The sequence below is a fragment of the Artemia franciscana genome, chromosome 7 (assembly GCF_032884065.1).
Source record: "Artemia franciscana chromosome 7, ASM3288406v1, whole genome shotgun sequence".
NCBI lineage: Eukaryota > Metazoa > Arthropoda > Branchiopoda > Anostraca > Artemiidae > Artemia > Artemia franciscana.
The window spans coordinates 33694238-33715598 of NC_088869.1; the positions used below are offsets into that span (position 1 = coordinate 33694238).

Here is a 21361-nt window from a genome sequence, read left to right on the forward strand (position 1 = left end):
GTCTTTTGATTTAGATTACCATTCCCCTCAGTATTCTCCAAAACAAAGGTTACCTTAATAAAATTGGCCTTTTCGGGTACACCTAGCATCACAACTTTCTCCATTTCCTAAGGATAAATCCTACATGTAAACAATGATAAATTGCATAATTTACAGTCCTTGCCCTGGATAATTTACAGTCCTTGCTTTGGAGGACGTGGGATTCCTGGAGGCATAAATATCAGACCTTTTGACCAGTTTGAAAAAAGACAATTACAAAATTTTGACCATTGTTGAGAAGAGGGGGCATATAAAAAGGGCTAGGAGGAGGATCCCTCCAATCGCTCTCCATCATCCCCTCATCATATCTTGAAAGTTTCAACCTAATACCGTCAGTCTTTCCTTAGATATTGCTGATATTCCCTTTTCACCACCAGCAAGGACAAAGTGTGTTTTGATTGCATTTGGCATTTCTCTCCACATTTCCTTAAAGTTTACCTTAATACTCATAGCTTTTTTGAGATCCAGGATCAAACATGCCCTCCTTTCTAAATAAAAAATAACCTTATATGTTAACAATGGACAACTTGCAGGTCATAAGTTATTACATCCCTTGCATCAGGGGTGTGGGGGGGTCAAACCCAGATGCATGGCTATTTGATTTTTGTACCATTTTGAACAAAATGGTTATCTCAAAATTTTGATCAGAGGCATTTTTGGAAAAGGGACTAGGGGGAGGTTGCTCTCCAATCACTTTTGACTTTTAGAAAGGGCACTGGAATCTTCGATTTCCAGTCGAATGAGTCCCCTCGAACGTTTATACGACTACCCTTTCCATAAAAAATCTTATGTGCTAACAATAGGTGATTTGCATAACTTACAAACCTGTTCTTTGGGCTGGGAGGGCGTTGTCAACCCTGGAGGCATGGTTATATGATTTTATGAAGAAAATAGCTATCTGAAAATTTTTATAGGATTCATTTGGGGGAAAAGACTTATTTGAGGCGGGAGGGGAGGGGGTCTGATAGCCATCTGATCGCTTGGTTCTTAAAAAGGGATCTAAAACCTTCGATTTACAATTGAATGAGCCTTCTTTAAAGTTTATACGACCACCCCTCTCATAAAAATGTGATATGTTAACAATGGGCAGCTTACATAACTTACAACCCTTGTCCTGGCGGCTCTGGGGATTTTGGCAACTCTGGAGTCAAGGTTTTTTGCCTTAGGACTAATATACAAAATGGCGATCTCAAAATTTTGATCGGATGCATTTGGAGGAATAGGGCTTGATGGAGGCGGTTCGCCATCTGCTCTCTTTTACTCATAAAAAGAGCGCCAGAACTTTCAGTTCGCATTTGAATGAGCCCCATCTGAAGTTTATGTGACCACCTTCTCCATATGAAGTGCCTCTGGGAAAACAAATGATAATAATACACTGAGGTTTTATGGCTCTTTACTATGAAGTAGTGTTGCCTCTGACTTACCCAGAGTTTAATTATTTTTGTTGATGAACTACGAAAGCAATAAAAACACCTTTTACAACTGTGTGTAAAGACCATGCTAGCCAGTCGAATATAGTTTAAACGCCTTTCAAGATATACTAAAGGGCAGCCCCCGTGATAGCCAGTCATAAACCGAACGTCGGAAAGTCCCATTTTTCTAGGTAGTATTTTGGAACATGTTTCTCCCTTATTAAACAATAAATAGAATTTTGTATACCTGATCCTGTTATAGAAACTAAATTTGAACAGGAGCTTGACGATTGCCTATAGCTTCTTAAACTGAGAAATTTTGTTGTTTATTTTTTGATGTTAGAAAAGCCATTAAGAGCCTAAAAAAGCCCCATGGTATTGTCTAACAATTATGTTTTTAGACGCATAGCAAAAGTGCCCTGCTTTTTTTTATATCTTCACGAATATAGTAATTTCGACTTAGATTTCAATTCAAAACGTCAGAAATTGTTTCTGTTCAATTTCCACGGCGATCTTTCATCACATGTTATAACCCTTGGGACCTCTGTTCTTGAGACAGTTCACCGTATCTCACGCCTAGGCTTCCCCATCGGTACCTCTGTTCGCCGTACTTTTCAGTCTTCTGATCACTCACATTTCTCCCCCAGTATCTATCTCCTTTGCTTCAATTGTCTCCGATAAAGCTTGTTTTAACTGTTTTTCACATCGCTATTCTATACAATGCTGCCTCATATCCTTTAAATCATGCCTCTTTGGGAGAAAGTCATTAAAACTTATAAAGCAAAAGTGCGGCCTTTTTCTTCAATTTCGTCTAATATTTGCTCTGCATGTCGCTATGGGGATGCGCTTCAAGATTGGTAATCGTTGTTAAGAACATAGAAATTAGTAGGTCACTCGTGGTTCAGTTGTGTTTATGATTAATAATTGTTATCGCTTGCATACTTTTGTTGTTTTTTTGTTAGTGTAGATGTTCCTTTTTTTGTTTGTTTTATTCATTTATGCTACATCCTGTTAGTGCTTTTTTTTAGATGGGTTAAAATAACTATTCTTCCTTTTTTTATTACTGTATTATTTTTTTATTCAGAGTATTTTGTGTAGGATTTGTTTGATGTTTGTGTTTCAGGAGAAAGGAAGTGTCAATGAAGACAATAAATACAATCATAACTTCGATGGAAAATATTGCAAGTGTGAGCGTCCTTATCCAGATCCTGATGGTGAAAGTGATGAAGATGAAATGATTCAATGTGTAGTGTGTGAAGATTGGTATCATGGAAAGGTAAAAGGGTTCAATTTTTAAAGCTCACCTTCCTATTATGTATTACACATTATTTTTGGAAATGAGGCGTGTTAAAAGAGGACTGGTGAATAGGAGCATGAGTGGAGGGTTTTTGAAGGAGCAGGCGTAAGAAATAACAAAAATACATATTTTACTCCTTAAACATACTTCTAAATTGTACAGCGCATGTAAACATGGCTGCTCTGAATTTCTTTTTTTCCATAAGTCACGTCCTTTGAGTGAGCCAAATTAAAAATTATAAAAGTCGCCGTGTAAATTTATAGAAGAAGTACTATTAATTTCTCAGTGTTAGTAAACATGGAATTCCTTGATATAATTAATTTATTTAGGTAGTAAAGAAGAGTCATGTAAAACTAGATTAGGAATAATAATGAGTAAGAAAACATATTTGTGTCTAGGTTCTTTTGACCTAATTTCTTTTATTCTTTATTTCTGTATGACCAAACGAGGTATATACAGATACTGGTACAAATAGACACAATTCTAGGTAAAAATGTTGTATTTTTATTTGAAAACTTTAACGACCATGCTTGCGAAAAAATAAGGATAGGTGCAGGGACCAGACTTCATGAATAAGTAGGAGAGAGGGTGCAAAGTTTTTTTTCCTCTCTTTAAAATAAAGATTCGAGAAAGGATTTTTAAAAACCTACTGGGGCAGACAATCGTATCCTTCTCCGAATTGGTGCTCCTGGACATATGGTATCATGCCTACTCTGTTATTGTAAGTAAAAGACTAACAGGATTGATACAGAACGGTAGGGTATATAGCAGAGATATTATAGATGTTGAAAGTAAAGATTACCTTTACTTTCGTAAAAAGTATTTCGGAAAGTATAAGATATAAACGATCTTATAGCATATAAAGTTAATTCAAAGCTTAACTTTCTGAGAATAGCTGTCTTGGAACTTGACAGTTTAGAATTCATTAGGTTAAGAGGTGAATGAAATAGTCTGCGAAATATGAGAAGATTCTTAGGGAGAACGCATAGGAAAGTAGCTTATATTAAGTCAGGAAGTTAGCGAAAAGACTTTAAGCTTGGTAGAAGAGAGAAAAGTTTCGTATAAGAAGTTTATGAACGAAGTTTTGTATAAGAAGTTTCTGAACGATAAAAGGATATGGGGATTATAAGGAAAGTACAGAAGCGTTAAAGGGGGGTTTACTAGCAACTCATTCACCATATGAGCAAGCCGCCTGAGGCCAACACAGCTACGCATGCTCCTCCCCCGTCCCAATCTATTCAAAGTCTTCCTCTTTGCAACCTCCCAGAAAGTTCCCATTTTCCTTAAATCTTCCTTTATGACATCCTCCCACGCCAACCACGGACGACCTACTTTCTCTTTATACCTAGACTGTTGGCCGAAAAGGAAAATCTTCGGCAATCTGTCACCCTTCATCCAGAGAACTTGTCCTAGCCATCTCAAACTTTCTCTCATTATAGACCTGAAAGTGTGATTGAACCCCACTTTTCGTACAGCCTACTGTTTGAAATACGGTCAGTCAGCCGCGTCACAATTAGGGAAGTCTGAAATGGTTAAAATTACTGAGGATTTGGAAGATTAGCTAGACAGCATAATTTTAAGATATTGTGTTTTTATCTTAAGAATTTGAGACAATATAGTCAGTCCGAACTTGTCCTTGTTGAAGATAGGAGTGCTGCCTCAATTAAGAATAAATGCGAAGGAAAAAAGGGCAAAGTATATTGAGAGTGTAATAAAGCTGTAGTAAAGCTCCTAATAAAAACACCCCATTTCCACCCAGGACCCTGTCTATTTGTTCCTGTAGTTGTAAGTGAAATTCACTGCTATCTCAATCGATTCTAAAAGGACATATACTACCATGACTGATCCCCTGCGACATTTTAATCTTAAATGAGCGACTAGTATTCTATTATTGATACCTGCCCAGCCAAACAAGACATAGCAGCTTCCTTATTTTTGAGGGAGTAGGACTCAAAATGGTAAAGTTGTAGGAAGCGATATAGAAAAGAATCGGAAAAATTGTGATCATTTGTTTGTAAAGGAAGACTTTTTTAGAAATAAGGAGTTACAAAAAAGGATTGAAGTATAATACTTGAGCTTTTGCCATGATAAATGAGTTTGTGATATATGGTGATCCTGAAGTTGGGGGTAAGATGCTGAAAATTGTAGATGGGATTTTGCTAAAGGGAAAATGCCCAGTGACTTGCGTAAAATTTTAATTAAACACCTTTATAAGGAGGCATTAGCTTGATTTATGTAGGAAGTAAATTACTTCCCATGATGATTCTTATTAGACTAAGAGACGCTGCAGCTAAAGCTTTAACTGAATCGCTTAAACTAGGAATAAAAGAGAATGAATATAGAGTATGTTTTGGAACGAAAAAAATCAACAAAGTGAATAACTTCATTTATCGCGGTAGGATTAGTTGTAAATAGTAGATACAGTCAAAATACAAGGAATAAAATAGGCAAGAATAGGAGAATAAATCTTTGATCTAAGATTAGAATATTAAAAGTAATAAAATGCTCTGAAATATCAGTGCTGTGTAAGGTCGAGGAAGCCAAGCTAGATATTTTTCCAGGCGAATTGTTTAAGGTTAGTTTTAAGATACCCATTTATCCGACCCAATATCAAACAATGAGCTCTAGAACAATAGCCAAAATTTTGGTTTAAAGCCATTTACATGGGGTCAAATAGAAAGTAAGAAGTTGCTGTTTAATTGAGCGAAGAAAGAATGTAGCTTTGACCAGACTGGGGTAGAAGAGGAGCATGTGCAGTTGGCTTAGTACCCCATGGTTAGGTGTTGCAATGAATTGTTGGTAGTAGTAGCATTCGTATAATTTGGTTTTTGCTTTTTTGGCTACACGGATTGTGTCCTCCCTCCTAAAGAAATGTTTTTTAAACTTCCAAACGTTTTGCTTTAAGTTTGGATTTTAATACGATGTCATGATGGGCTCCTAGGGGCACGCTGGGTATTGAAATGGAGGCTTGTTACTATGCAGTCGGTTTAGGCTATTAAAAACGTCACTAGGAGTTGAAATTTGACGTTGGGGCTGACTTTCTATGGCTATCTCTTCAAAGAAAGGAGGCCAAGAAAAAAAGAATTGTGCATGGTGGAGATTTTGTTCTTTACAAAGACAACGGTATCGAGTTGATATGATGAGACGAATTGAAGGGTATAATCTTATTTTGTATTTTTCTCGTGTTCTCTTAATTATCATGAAGTTAAGATGGACATATCAGTGAACAATACCTTCACTTCTGAAAGCCTTTTGTCAAAATAACAGATGGGAATTCTAAACGAAGTAGCTTAATTCTGGCATTTTTGTTGATGGCATAACCAGAAATCTCAAGTAAAAGCTTTTGGAGGTTATCATATTTATTTTATTTTCTTATTTAAAAATAAATGCTATTTTTTTATTTCTGGATCTTCACTAAATGCGGACAGATTGGTTCTCTTTTCCTATGGCCGGTAGTTCCTGTTCCTGGGTGGAAAAAAAAATAATCCTTTCACGAAAGGCACTGAAGTAGTGTTACTAAATGACTTGCAACTCTTGAAGCCGGAGCCTTTGGTTTTGTTGAAACAGATACCAGTATCAAATGCTCTCCCAAATGTTTTTTTTTTTTTTTTTTGTCGTTTTGATGCTTTTAAGTACCAGCGAATAATCTAAACGTCCGAAATAATACAACAAATAGAACAGATTTATTTCAAGTTGGAAATAAATAAAAAAACAAAGTTTGCTTCGGGCTAGGGAGGAAGCTCCACCGCCACCCCTCTACCCTAAAATTGTGTTCGTTTTGTTGGTGTTTATTGTATTTTTGTTATCTTTGATTCTAGCATACTGATTCAATTATACCTGACGAAGATGACTATGAAGAAATGATATGCCATTCGTGTTTTGAGAAAACTGATATTCTTAAACACTACTATGCTCATAGAGGTAATCTTTTCAGCTCTAACCTAGATAGTATAGCTATATAGCTCCAGTTCAAATTAAATGTTTGCAAATGTAAACTCTCGTGAGCTATCAGCATTATTTGTCCAATTTTTATTTGCGTATTTAGAGTATTTTAGAGGGAATTTTAATCATTCCTGAGTAATTCAGTTTTCGATTTTCAAGATATTTAATTTATCAAAAATGTATTTGAAAGAAGTGACCTATGTACCAATTATTGGAAATCTAGAGCTCAATAAATAAGCAAAACCTCGTGTTTCTGTGTAGTGGTAGGGATGAACTTGAAAACCGTCTAATTTCTGTGTATTCTATAGCCCAATAGAGTAAAAATGCAGTAGCCCCAAAGGCGGCAAGGTGGAACCCGAATGAATGGACAAGTCTAATTAATCTTCCAATTTTTCAAGTGATGTCACTCTAATAGTGTAGACAATGCTAACAGTTTCTCTGTGTGGTGACCCGAGCTCCTAGTCCTGTTAGTTATCTCCAAATCCTTCTTCGGGAGGTTTCATGGAGGACAGAATCAGCATGAATTCACTGCTAAAAGAGTTGCAGTACTTAAAAAATTAAGGCTTTGAAATCGGAGTTAGGAGTTTTCAAGCCTTTGTATCTTACACTTTCGGGATATAATTTATACATTTTTACTATCAACTTTACTATGGGGTTGATTGTTAGTAAATAAAACTGGTTATTTTTAAGTATTCAAATCTACAAACGAGCATAAAAATGTAGGAGTCTGAGTTTGGTAACTCAGACCCTAGGAGCTGGAGCCGGCACTGGGAGTCCGAGTTGGAAATGCTAGAACTTCCAGGAGCAATTCGAGTCGACACTTGTTCTATCGGAGTAAAATTGTCATTCCGTTAAATGTCATCCAATTAAGGTTGGGTCAACGTGATCGCTCTTAAAAGGGCTGTGGGAGCAAGAAAATTATTACACATGGCAAAACAATCATTCAACCAAGCCCAAAACTCGGATACTTTATCTCTGACAACTCAAACAAAAAATTTTGCGAAGCAACTGCTTTTGTGAATTTTCGACAGATTATTTGATTCTTATCAGTTCGCTCCAGGATGCAGCATCTTTGTGATCGAGCATACCCATGAGAATTAGTAACTTCCCACCCTCCCAGATTAGCTCGGAGACCTATCACCTGGGAAAGTTCATTCTTCTTTCTGTTATTTATTCCTTTTCGAAACTTGGTCTTTTCTTGTGATGGTTCTCCGAATAACCCTGTTTTTTTTTTTTTGCGCCTTTAAATAAAAGTTCACCTAAAACCGATGTTCTTTTGCTTTCGATGGTAATAGGACCCTTGGTGCTTTGTGCTTATGACTTAAACGTTTCTATATCGAAGTCTATACTTTCTCGTGAGTTTTTTATATATCTCTGTTATATGAAATCTTTCAGCCAAAAGGTTTCATTAATAGACCTGAAAACCGTCGTTCATTATGCTTAGGTATTCTCCTCGATGAAAACTTATCTTCCATCGGGCATCATATTGATGTTGTGGGGTTTGAATAGCAACTTATTGATGCGATTAAAGTAAAGATATTTAGAAGTCTTGGTGCTATAATGTTACTCATATATATTTACCTTTTGTTAATTCGGAGGTTCCCATTTCCCAATTTAAATCACTCGTATGTGTCTTATTACCTGTTTGTGGGGTTGTCACAGCTTTATACTTTTGTCAAGCCGCTATCAATAGTTTAATGCACAAGCATTTAAATCTTGTCCGGGAAACCAATTTTTAACAACTAAACTGTTACTTGATCTAGATTATTTCATGTACATCTTCCACTTTTCATCAGCTCCGCAATGACCTTACCAAGGCTCTTAGATGTACTCCATCTTCTGTCTCTCATCCTTCCAGTTACTGTCAATTCAACTAAAATAAAATTTAAACTGCTCTTATTTTGCTGGTATTATCAGATCTCAACCCTCCCGACTGCCTGTCATATTGTGTAGAATATCCTACCTGGATTGGCTCAGAAAACTTGCACAACTATAATATATCCAAAGGTAGAACAAAATAGAATTTCAATTTTTAATGAAAAATACCTCCATTTGCAGTTATGCAGTTTTTGGTAGTAGCAAAAATTTAAAAAAGAATAACGTAGGTAAGAGAAAAGTTAAAAATATGTGACATCCAACATATCGAGAAGATGTAACTTTTCTTTGAAAGTGCTGCTGTCTTTGGGAATCAACAGATTGTTTAACATTTAATTTTTTTATGGATTTTATTTTTATTAATTGAAAATTAATTTTTATTAATTAAATTGGTATATATATATATTTTTTTTAGGCATTGACGAATTTAACTAGTTAGTTTTTATTATTTGCTTTCTTAGTTTAAGATGGCAACACTGACAAAATGTGGCACTAAACTAAATGCTCCATAATTTTGATACAATCAAAAGGAAAATCGTCTAAAATTGTGGTTGTCAGATGTAAATAGACCTAAGAATGTTCTTGAAACAAAAAATCCTTTCGATTTCTGTGTTACTTTAAAAGGTATGTTTGTACAACTCACCAAATCATAACTTATGAATAAACTTTATCTTGAATTATTTTTTTAGTTGGAGGCCCTCAAGACGTAGAAATTGTTTCAGGATGCACCAAGCCATCTATCTCAGCTACAGATCCGTGGAAAACTGGGGCTGTTTTCTTTCCAACGGCTTGGCGTGAAAAGCTCTGTAGATGTACAAATTGTGTTCCTCTCTATAAAGATATTGAGTACTTGCTTGATTCGGAGGATGAAGTTAACTCTTACGAAAACAGGGGCAGACAAAGCCGCCTCTCTCAATATGAAGAAGGAATGCAGGCTTTATCATCGATGGATCGAGGACAGCAAATTGAAGTTATTCATGGTAATTAAATACTACTGCTTCTAATACAACTACTAAAAACTAAATGCAGCACCAAGTTGCGTCTCTTAAGAAGTTCCAATCTCCCTTAAAACTCTCTTTACGACATCCTCCCGCCCCTTTCGGGGACGACCTGGTTTTTGTTTGGCCGTAGATGGCTGGCGACAAGGTCGATCTTGGGCAATCTATCATCATTCATCCGCAAAACGTGTTCAATCCATATCAACCTTTCTCTCAAAGTCCTAGAAAATGGGATTGAACCTCATAATTAAAAAGGTAATTTTTTCAATTTTAGTGTATTGATACACTAAATCGATAAAATCCTGACTTAACCTAAAAATTCTACGTTATCACAAACGACGATGAATAAAAAAACATAGACAAAACAAACGCTGCAAAATTATATAAAAAGACAAAAAAAAAAAAAATCTGTAAGCAACTAGCAACCATAATTGGTATAAATTAGTATCAACAGTACTTTGAGCATCACTTGGTACTTTTGACCAGGATTTAGGGCTCCGGATATGAAAATGCAACTGCAAACCCTATGAGGATTATATTCTGCAAAATAAACGGACAATGCCGTGTATTTTATGATGGCCAAAATATACTCCCGTTATCCGTGGATAATAACGGTTAGCCGGCCGTAAATAGTCTCAGATAGATTTTAACGCTTTAGACTTTTAACGCTTTTTTTAACTTGCTGAATGCAATAGAGCCAGCTGGGCAATGAATAGGGCTCAATAAGTACTAGAAAACAATTTAAAAGTCCCTAAAACTCGTTTTTCGCTTGAAGGTACTTTTTTCAGTAAGTCTCTTCCTTGCCATTTATGTAGTGGCAAATAGCCCTATTTGTCATTCTGAAGACAATTAGAAAAGCATCCATAGGTATCAGTCCATGAGAGACACTTAATGACAAGTATTGTATAATAATAACATAGGACTTTGTATGGCATTCAAGCAAACAATTATTTGCTCTTCGTTACTTAAAGCCGCCTCAGTTAGTTCCAAATAATTACTATCCCTGTATCAAGTCTACATTAAAAATTACAAGGTAAAAACTTATTTTACTTATATATTATTAATATAGTGACGAGTCCTAAATTAGTTAAAATCGTTAGACAACTTTTTTTTCAAAAATGTGTCCCAAATCAGGAATCACAAATCGGGAAACACTGCCATGAAAGATGTGCTCTCTACCGCGGACAACCATTCGAATACTGATATTTCTTTCGACATATTATTGACCTTTAGCCTTTTCTTTGTATACGAGTTGAGCATACATTAAATTTCTGTAATGTCGGCCTACTTCATGTGCACTTCGTTGGCTTTCCCTTATTTTACTAAGAGTATCTGAATCAGCCTCTTAAGATGGGTAAAACATAATTGTCTTGTACATTTCTTCGTGTTGAATATACAAATGTTCGCTAAGTTTTCCTTTGCCTTTACCATTTCAAGATTTGAATTATCTGGGAGATTGACAACCGTGTCCTAATATTACTGGCATATATTAATTTTGAATTAATCCAGTAGAAATTGGATCATAAGACAGCGTGCAGGCTTTACCTGGCAAATTTTTTTCTGTAGTGACGCATATAATTGAAAGAACGATCTTAATTTCCAACGGGCAGAATGAAAATGATTTGCTATATGGGTATTATATCATGGTTCTCTAATCCTCTCTTTTCTAACGTTTATGCATAATATGTGTTCTCTCTGAAAAGAAAATACTCGTGGCGAGTCCTCATCTGTCCTCATCTGGGTTGGGAGGATGTCATAAATAAAGATTTAAAAGAAATGGGAACTTCCTGGGAGGGTGTAAAGAGGGAGGCCTTGAATAGATTATTTTGTAGGAGGAGCGTGCATAGCTGTGTTGGCCTCAGGTGGCTTGGTGCTGCAGTGATTTATTATTAGTAGTAGTATGTGAGACTTTAAAACGTGAACTTGCAAGAGCAAAATAAAAATATTTCCACCTAAGATGTGCGTCAAGTAAATGAGCAGTCATTCCCAAGTAGCTTTTGTTGTTAGCAGACCAAATGTCTTCAGTCAAGGATATATAGTCTGCCGGTCCAAACTCACGAATCATAGCCTTCTGTGCTTCCCAGCTGAAATGGTCCCATCTGTTTATATTTGTCCGTAAGTGTAAAAAAGTATCCATTTAAAACGAAAGGCAATTCAGCATACTACTTGGTTTCCTTGTTTAAAATTTCAACTACTGGGTGCTACTTCAGAAGGTAGAATCTCTTGCTAGACGATTCAAAAGTGTTGCAATGAACGTCTTCTCAGTACAGTTGGTATTGAAATTGAACAATGGTCTAAAAGTACCTGAGTACGTAAGTACTCTCAAATTCTTCCAGTTTTTGCCTAATTAAGAATACTAAGGAGTACTTTTACTTAAGTAATTCCCAACACTAATATTCTCAGATTTTTAAAAAAAAATCAAGATTGTCTTACCAAATAGCGATTTCAACTTATTTGGATATAGTTTTTTTTTTCTGTGTTTGGGAAGTTGGTTTATCCTAAGTTATTAATTTCGTGCTAAGCTTTTCAATTTAATTCCTTGATGATGAAGAAATTTTATTAGTGGAACCAAAATAATTTAAATAAACAATTTAAGTCGAAGTTGAGAATTGTGTTTGATTTCAACAGCAGAATATTTTAAAATGTGAGGGCGTTGATTTTCCCTTGGACATGCCTATCTTTAAGTCTTGACTAGTTCCTAAGCTATTTTCTCTTTAGTGTATTTGGGATAACTCCGTTTGGATTCTCAAATTTTATCATTTTGGCAAATATAGATATTTGGCCTGCTGTTTGCTTCTTCATTTTACAGTTTTTACACAAAACTATCAATATTATACGCTGAGCTTGACGAAGTCACAAGCCAAGACAGTTAGTTCAATTGAGTGAGAGGTAATTGAATTAAAAGGGAGTAGTTGTAGGCATCAAGTCATGGCAAATTGTAGAAAAGCCAAGACAGATAGTCCAATTGAGTGAGAGGCAATTCTGGCATTAATCGCCCCCCCCCCCTTATTAGGATTGTATAAAGATGATGTTAGTTCATGTGATAATAGATATGTCTATCTATTATCCGTCCATGCGTCATTCTTAGGGCTGTCAAAACAAGGTAGATAGTCATAGAGCTAAGATAGTAACAGAACCTATAGTTTTCCAAGTATTTGGTTAAATGGTACGGGTAAACGTATTTTTTTCGGGGGGGGGGCGTGAAAAAACAGAGAATGTGTGAAAATCTTGAATTCTCAGCACCTTGAAGCATCCCCAGGCATTGGAGCGTAGCACAATTGAAACTCATAGTCCAAACCCTTTTCATGTAATTTTGTTTCTTTTTTTTGCAGAATATAATACACTTAAATCTGACTTGGTTGATTACCTGAAGAAATTTGCCGAGGAGAAGCGTGTGGTCTCAGAACAAGATATCCACCAGTTTTTTGAAGAACTTCGGGAAAGGAAGAGAAGACGTCTGGATTCTGAAGTGTTTATACCCTCTTCTTGTCGCTAACATCATGTACATATTTCCCTTTGACTAGTTTTTTACTCTTTTTTGAAAGGTTTTAATTGTGTATCCTGTATTTGAAGACGAGATTTTTATGGTTCCTTTAAAGCCTTTTTTTCTTAGTTAAAATGCCAAGGACAATGGAAATGAAGTCTGATTGTCTGAATAGATTGAGTAGATACAAAAAAAAAATCTCATTGCGTAGTACAGTTTTTTATAGTAACGGGTGCCAAATTTAAAACAAATAAACATGAAGGAAAATAAAAAAAAAAGTTAATAACATATGCCACCCACCTGCTTAAGAAGGTATACCTTTCCTTTGAAGGCGTAGTTGTCTCTTTAAATCAACGGATGGATAATATATGAATTTTTACGCCAAAAAAACTTTGTCAAATTTAACTAATTAGTTTTGCCTTTTATATCCACGGTTCAGCATGGCAACATTGATGGAAATATGGCACTAACCTAAAAACCTCATAATTTTGAAACAGTCAAAGAAAGATCTTAGAAAACAGGGGTTTTCAGGGGTGAATAAACCTAAGATGGATCCAGACGGCAAAAAAGGTTTTGATTTTGATATCCTTTTTACCTTAAAGAGTTTAAGATGTTACGAATTAAGAAGTTTGGTTATAAACTTGTAGTATTGAAGAACTCTTGCCATGCTTAGTGTCTAAAAAATGTTCTGTTCTGTTGTGGGGTTTTAGTCTACGTCAAGGTCTTAGTTGATCTTATTCTTCGGCATAAAATTCATGTCTCACTTAAAAACTGTCAAAAATACTAAGGCGTATATTACACTAAAGACTAAGACTAAACAGTAAGGCGTATATTAAGTTTCTGCAGATGACAGATTTATTTAATTGTTTATTGCCAAGAATTAAAGTTTCTTTTACCCTTTTATTGCTTGGGAGAGAAATCAATAGCCGAGAAGGTCAACGGAATAGTCATACCTTTTTTAGGAATTATCTAAAATTAAGCTCACAAAATTTCATATCTTAAATAGGTCAGCTTCATTGAAATGGTGATTACCTGATTATGGCAGTACTGTTGGAGGAGGAATTAAATTTCAGAATAAAAATAGACAATTTACATAAACTATGTATCAAAGTTACAAATTAATATATTCTTTTCTCTTAGACTCAATCTATTTTTGTCCGAGCTTTATTCTTTTCCCCTTCCTTTTTTACTTTTAAAGTTTTTTTTCCATGTTTGACGGCACTTTTTAACTAGTGAACTTGTATGAACTTTTGTAATTTTTGTTTACTCAATATAGACAACATATCGTTAATTTTTGTTTCTTTTTTTGCATCACTAGTTTATTAGTTACAAAATTGTGTTAGGCAAATACTATTATATATACTTTTATTGAGCTATTCGAGACTAATATGGTGTAAGCCTATACTCGGCAAGCTCTTTTAGAAATGCCCGCAAATTTGATGTTGCAATAAACTTTCTCTACTAAGCTAATTGCCATGCCTGAGTCACCTTTAAGCGAGGAATTTTTCTCATTGGCCAGTTTTTTTTTGTTTTTTTTCCAATGCGCGTTTTTAACTTATGGTTGCTGGGGTTTGCTTTTTACTAGGTTGCAGCTATTGCCACAACCATGATAAATCCGCGGTCAACTGAAATTCAGCTTAACAAGATTACTAATAAGTTTGGTATCGGATCTAAGACAGTCTTGTTCTGCTCCCCGTTTATACTTTTGAGTTACCTCGTTTAAAATTATTTCTACTTATTTTCTGGATAATTTTGCATTTTTATAAGAATTTTACAGCTGAATTTATTTTAACTTTGCTTTTGAGAAAAAGGGTAAGATATGCCATTTTCTAATGACGAATAGGAAACTTTAATGTTAAGGACGACAGCACAGACAGCATCTATTTTTTTATTTGGCTTAGTTGCAAATTCAATTAGTCCTCGACTATGTTAGTGATATAGGAAAAAATAATGTAACTTGCAAAACTTTGAAATTAACTAAAAGATTAAGCGTTTACCATATATTAGAAACTAATATAAAAGATAAAAAAAACAACCGCTATACAAAAAGAAAAAAAGACGAATGAAACTCGCGTCGGATTTTATCACAGCATCGAATTTACTTAAAAATATAACTAAATAGTCTATTCAATGAGAGTTTTTTTCCTTCTACTTTTTTAATTCTATATTTCTTTTTTTCATTGAAAAGAATAAAAAATTCTCTAGCAGGTGATAACTCTTTAATCCAGTTTTTTCTTTTTCATTTTTTTTTCGTTGATAAAGGCTTCTGGAATTAAAGCCAAAATATATGGACTTCTATTAGTATATATATGTTGTTGTCTATTTTTCACTGTCTTAGTTAAAATTTGAATCTCCTGTTTGATTTTCATTTAGTTTTAGTTTTAAACGGAAAGGCAGTGTGGCTAGAAAATTATTTGATGGCTAAAAAAGAAAATTATAAAGTGATGGCACAGCAGCTGTTTACTCTTGGAATGCACTATGCTTTTAGTTACCAATTCCAATACTTTAGAGTTTAAAAAAAAAAGATTGAGCACAATTTTACTTATATGATGCAAAACAGAAAAGAAAAGGCAACACTTAAGGACTATATTTTTTATTGGGGGGGGGTGTCTATTATGTCTATGTTCTAGGTTTTTTCTAATCCTAAAGCACATACTGGATCTTCATTTTTCTTTCTCTTAGTCGTGTTTCATATTGATATTCAATCTCCAATGACACTTGCTTACTTGCTGTTATCTTTGTATTTTTCTTCTCTTAATTTGTGGAAGTAGAAGAACTTTAGTTTCCATTCAAATTATGCAGTACACCCCCTAGTACTTGCAGTCTATGTGGACATTGTTAAAAAAGGAGCTCTATGTAAAAAAGGAAGCTCGTTGCTCGTTGCTAAAAAGGGAGCTCTATGATTCATAATAAAAACTATCAAAGTAATAAAGCAACAAACCACTTTGACTACTTTAATGGCAAAAAAAATTACTCGAAACTGTACTTGAAGTACCAAGCAAGATTATAGTATCAAAAAACACAGAAATGATTTAAATGACAAAATCGTAAAGAAAATGATTTAATTATCCGTGAATACCACACTGCCTTTCCATCATAAACATCGACAACAAGAAGAACAATAGGGAATTATTTTCGCAAGACTGTGGGATTCTATATTTGAATGAATATTTCAACCCTATGTCCAAGGGCCGTTCTCAGCAAAACATGAATATATATAAAAGAAAAGAGACTTACAATAACGTACAAACATTAAAACTAAAATGAAAATTTTACTGAATGAATTTCGAGTTCAACCAGAGTCCTGGTTGAACTTTGCTGAAGTAAGGATGCTGAGACTATTTTTAAAAATTTTCATTTTAGTTTTAATGGCTGTATGTTATTGTAAGTCTCTTTTCTTTTATATATATTTATGTTTTGCTGAGAACGGCCCCAGGACATAGGGTCGGAATACTAATTCAAATATAGAATCTCACTGTCTTGCGAAAAGAATTCCCTGTTGTTCTTCTTGTTGTTGTTGTTCATAGAAATGATTCCTGAGTAAAAGAGACGGGGTGTCCCCGTCAACCCTTTGGCCTACAGCGGGAGTGCTGCCTTTTGGAGCGCAAAGGTTTAGTACCAAGTTATAGGTAATGTAGCTGTTTTTACGTTTGAAAGCACGTGAGATTAGACTCACCGACATCCTAAAAGCGATATCAATAGACACGTCAAAAGGATGGGTTTTTTTTTCTGATTCCAAATATTTAAGATTTATCAAGCTTAGTGTTACTCATAAAAAGCTACGAGCCTGAGAAGATTTATCTATTTTCGAAAAAAGGAAACACGCCCAAGAGGAATCTTAATGAAAATCACACCATCAGATTCAGCGTATCAGAGAACCCTACTGTAGATGTGTCGTAATCCTGTGTACAAAAATGTGGAATTTCCCATTTTTTCCAGAAGAAAGATCAAGGATGCGTGTTTATTTTCTTTGGTTTTTTTTTTTTGTTTTTTTTTTTCAGTGGGTGATCGTACCAAACCAGTGATTCTAGAAGATTTGAAGAGGGCTCATTTGATCGAAAATTAAAGGCTCTAGTGCCCTTTATAAGTGACCAAAAATATTGAAGGTCAGCTACCCCACTCCTTTCCACGCTTTTTTTTCCGAAGTCATCCTATAAAAATTTTGAGATAGCCATTTGTTCAGCATAGTCTAAAAATCTAATAACTATGTCTTGGAGGATGACTTGACCCCCACACCCCCAGGGGGGGGGCTACAAGCTGTGAATTTTCCCCTTGCTTATATATAGTATTGGGTATTGGAAGTATGAAGATATTTTTCGAGGGGGAAGTTGTTCTCTGGGGGAGAATTTTCCATTGAGAAGGAAGTTTCTGGGGGTGAACTTTCTATAGGAAGTTTTACACGTGGGGAAATTTGTCAGAACTGTATGCAAAGTTAATTTTAATTTTCTTACTCTCTCTTTGGCGACTCCATCTTATCCGTGGAGATATCCTGTGGGAATTGTCCGGGGAAATTTTTCTGCGAGGTCGGAATTCTCTGGAATATCTTTCTGTGAGTAAGGGGGAATTATCCACAGGAGAAATTCCCCGTGGGGAAATTATCATCGGAAGAAATTCTTTATGAGGAAATTTTTTTTCGGGAGAAAATTTCATTTGGGGGAGGGGGGGATTCTGGAACGAAATTTCCCACATAGGGGGGGGGGCTGCCACTATGACCTGAAAAATGATCAGAAATTAAATAAAAAATAAGCCTATCTTTCTAATGAATTTTTTTCAGGCAGAATTCCCGGGGGAGGGGGATTTACAACCAAGATACAAATGTTGGGGGGGGGGGGAATTTTGCACTAATAATTATGGAAGAGTATCAGCGGTTTGTTACATAGTGGAGATGGTGACAAATGCGTAATGCATCGGAAAGCATATTTTTACGCCAACATTTTTTAATTTTGTGTTAACATTCTGGTAAATATAGAAGATGGTCTGGGGAAGGAGGAAGTATAAATTAATCTCTGTCCTCCCTTCAGTTGGATTAAGCCTGAATATGGGTACTGCTCAATTATAGCACCCTTATTACTGCAGTTTTTCTTTCATGCAAAAAATTAATTTCACTTACCTACCGGGAGAAAATTTCGAGGGGTTCAACGGTATCATTAGGAAATTTAGATAGGTTGGGCGTGAACACACACTACCTGCAGATTCAGCTTCAGGAAATTAACCAAGTCTTGTTTAAATATTTTAAAAACAGTTTACGGAATCAAGCAATCAGCATATAGCTAAAATATATCACATAATAGAATATTACAATTGTAAAAAAAAGGAAGAAAAACCACCAAAAACACATAGAAAATTGGGAAATGCAAGAACAAAAAGTTAATTTGCACCATACACATATTCAAAAAAAATTGTATTTATTACTCCTTGATGAATTAGTTTTACCACACGGCCTTCAAAGATCGTGTACACTATTTTGTTTCTCCTGGACTGTCCGGCATTATATGAAAAACGATAAGAAATTAAATAAAAAGCTAGTTTTTTCATCTGAGAGTAAGAAGCGACATTAAAACAAACAGAAATTCTTCTGTATATGATAGGGACTGCCCCTTTCTCAACACCTCGCTATTTACGCTAAAGTTTTTATTACTTTAAAGGGTAGAGTTTGACAGAATGAAACTTTAGCGTAAAGAGCAAGGTGTTGAGGAAGGGGCAGCAGTTTGATATACAGAATTAATTAATTGAAATAATTTTTTCCCACAACTCTATGATTGTAGCTGGAACACATATATTATTCAAGAGGATTCAACTAAACCAAACTGTTGATCAAGAGTGTCAGAAAACAACTTAGCGATATATTCCCTTTATAATTTCCTTTTAAATTAAAATTTTCATTTTACTTGGAAGTCCCAGACTATTTTTTTAAGGAGTAAATGAATTTTAATTCTTCTTATTGCAAATTATCAGGAACAAGAATACTACCGTCAATTTTTTCTTTTATTATTTTCCGGTTTTTTTGGCAATCCCAGCATGTATTCAAATGGGTATAAAAAAGATATTTGTATTTTTTCCTTCACACATGATCAAGCCAGTATTTCTATTGCAAAACAAAGTGATACTATTTCCAAAAATAATTAAGTTTCCTAAAAATGTCTACCTTTTCTTATCTATTTTCTTTGTTTCCTTTTATTGAAACTGAGTTTTGAATGTTGTACTAGTTCTACAAACCCATAGTGAGCTGTTTTGAATAACCGGCTCAAAAAACAATACGCTGAAACTTGCTATACGAAAATCCAGTGTGTTCAGTATAGGAAGTTCAGTGTGTTCACTATTTGGATTTTTTATATAGTCTGGTCAATCGTAACAGGATTAATGATAGTCAAAAAATTTTCTGCCAATTTCATATTTTTTCTGTTTTTTAAGTGTATTTGATCTCCCTTCTAGTTGCAATTGCCTGTATTGGAACGGTTAGCTATGATTTTTTAAAACATGATTATTGAAGCAGTTGCCTGTGAGCATGTCTTGATTGATTTAGTGATTTGTTTTGATTTTAATTCAGATCATTCAAAGTTTCAAAATATCTTGTCCGGGTGTGAAAACTGAAGCAAGATTTTTAGCTCTTTGAATTCTTTTTTTGCATTTAAACATTTCAGCAATCTTTTGTAATATTATAGTTTCTGCATTTTCTTGTAATTCAGTATTTTTTTCACTGTAAAATTTCAGTATTATTTTGGAATATTTAAATTTTTTTAACATTTTTCCTAGTTCCACTTGTCTTCTTCGGAATAGCAAAAGCTTTTTTTTCTGTTGATAATTTTTAGAGAAGCAGTTAGTAGTATGCATTTCTTGTCTGTTTTTGTACTTGGGTTTTGATTTCAGTGTCAAAGTGTCATTACAAGAGTATGTTAAATAGTTGAGAAAGTTTTTTTTTGCAATTTGAATGCATTTTATGCTTCTTGTAACTTAATTTGATCTTTTTATTTGTTTCATTCTTGCATTAATAAAAATAATAATAATTTATTTCTTACCCACAACAACACTATAAAAGTATTAAAATGTGGAGTACAAACAATTAAATACACACAAAAAAAGCAAAACATACAAAAAATGAAAAGTAATGACAATAGAAATTTTTTACGTTAATACAAAAAATTAAGATTTTTGTTTAAGACATTGTTAATCATTAATACTTATATCATCGATTACAGCCAAATGACCATTGCATAGGAAAAATAAAGAGAAGAAAATTACGTGAATAAAACAGCTATTTTTATTGTCTAGGAGGAGGTATGAATGTGCATGAAATAAATATTTAAGAATTTTTCATGAAAATAATATTATTTCGATATTCTTTAGACAAATTTCAGCAGTAAAAATTTTTGAGTTCCCACCCTAATCTTTAAACAATTGTACTTTTAAATTGCAATTATAAACTTAGTAATAACCCTAAGGTTATTTTATAATTGTTCTTTTAACATTTTATGTGATCTTGTATAATTTCGAGTAGAATATTTTGTAATGATGGAGAAAGGGATAATTTATAAAGCAAACATTCAGACGTTTTTTAGATGGCATAAATGTGATAAATTTAAAATTAATTTTAAGAAAGAAAAGAGGATAGTTCTGTAGAGTGAATAAAAATTTAATTGGGGCGTTGTCCTGTGAATCGGTGGTATTCTTGCAATCTCTGGATAAATTTTTCGAATAAAAGGTAGCTGTTTTATTTATGATCTTGACATGATTATGCTATCATCAGTCAAGTCTACGTGTGATTTTATGCTCATCAACTTTAGGCCTGTCTTGTTTTTCTGTAGGCCAACTTTGAAAGCACTTCTGCTAGGCTAGTGCATAACAAAGGAAATCGATGGGGTAAACAGGTATAAGCCTTAAATAGAGGTTGCTGAGACATTTTTACCATGATTCCACTAACCCCCCTATTTGGCATAGATATAGTGCAAATTGTGATAAAATTCTAGTTTAGCTACTTTTTGATTTCTTGGAAAGGGGTTAGGCCAGGAAAATGAAGCTTTCAAGGATTGATCTAAAGACTTAAGTAGCCAAGGCTATGTCCTGGGAATGTATTTGTAGTATGTTACCTACCTCCACTCCCTCTCCCTGTAGAGGGTACTGACTAAGATGACCTTTAAACATCATTTTGTTAAAAAAATGGAACCTTGCAAAATAGATCTTGTGCTTAAATGAAGCACAAGAAAACTGTTTCTAGCTTCACATGTTTGCTCAATCCCAATTTATGAGGTTTCAAGAGCTGGAAATGCATATCCTAATTTCAGGGAAAGAAATTATGGCTTAAAATTCTGCTTAAATA

At 34.4% G+C, this 21361-nt stretch overlaps 2 protein-coding genes across 7 annotated transcripts in view; both read left to right on the forward strand.

The window, feature by feature from the left end:
- Positions 1 to 14338, forward strand: part of LOC136029189 (putative E3 ubiquitin-protein ligase UBR7) — a 40090-nt gene extending 25752 nt beyond the window's left edge. Inside the window, exons 4-7 of the mRNA XM_065707325.1 lie at positions 2575 to 2727; positions 6567 to 6669; positions 9255 to 9545; positions 12896 to 14338. Coding sequence (XP_065563397.1) covers positions 2575 to 2727; positions 6567 to 6669; positions 9255 to 9545; positions 12896 to 13059 — 711 coding nt within the window. The 3' untranslated portion in view covers positions 13060 to 14338. The remainder of the gene's footprint in view (positions 1 to 2574; positions 2728 to 6566; positions 6670 to 9254; positions 9546 to 12895) is intronic.
- Positions 14339 to 20628: 6290 nt separating this feature from the next.
- Positions 20629 to 21361, forward strand: part of LOC136029188 (spectrin beta chain-like) — a 134010-nt gene continuing 133277 nt past the window's right edge. For all 6 annotated transcript variants that reach the window (XM_065707321.1, XM_065707317.1, XM_065707314.1 and 3 more), the window contains exon 1: positions 20629 to 20746. The gene's annotated coding sequence lies outside the window, so the exon portion shown is untranslated. The remainder of the gene's footprint in view (positions 20747 to 21361) is intronic.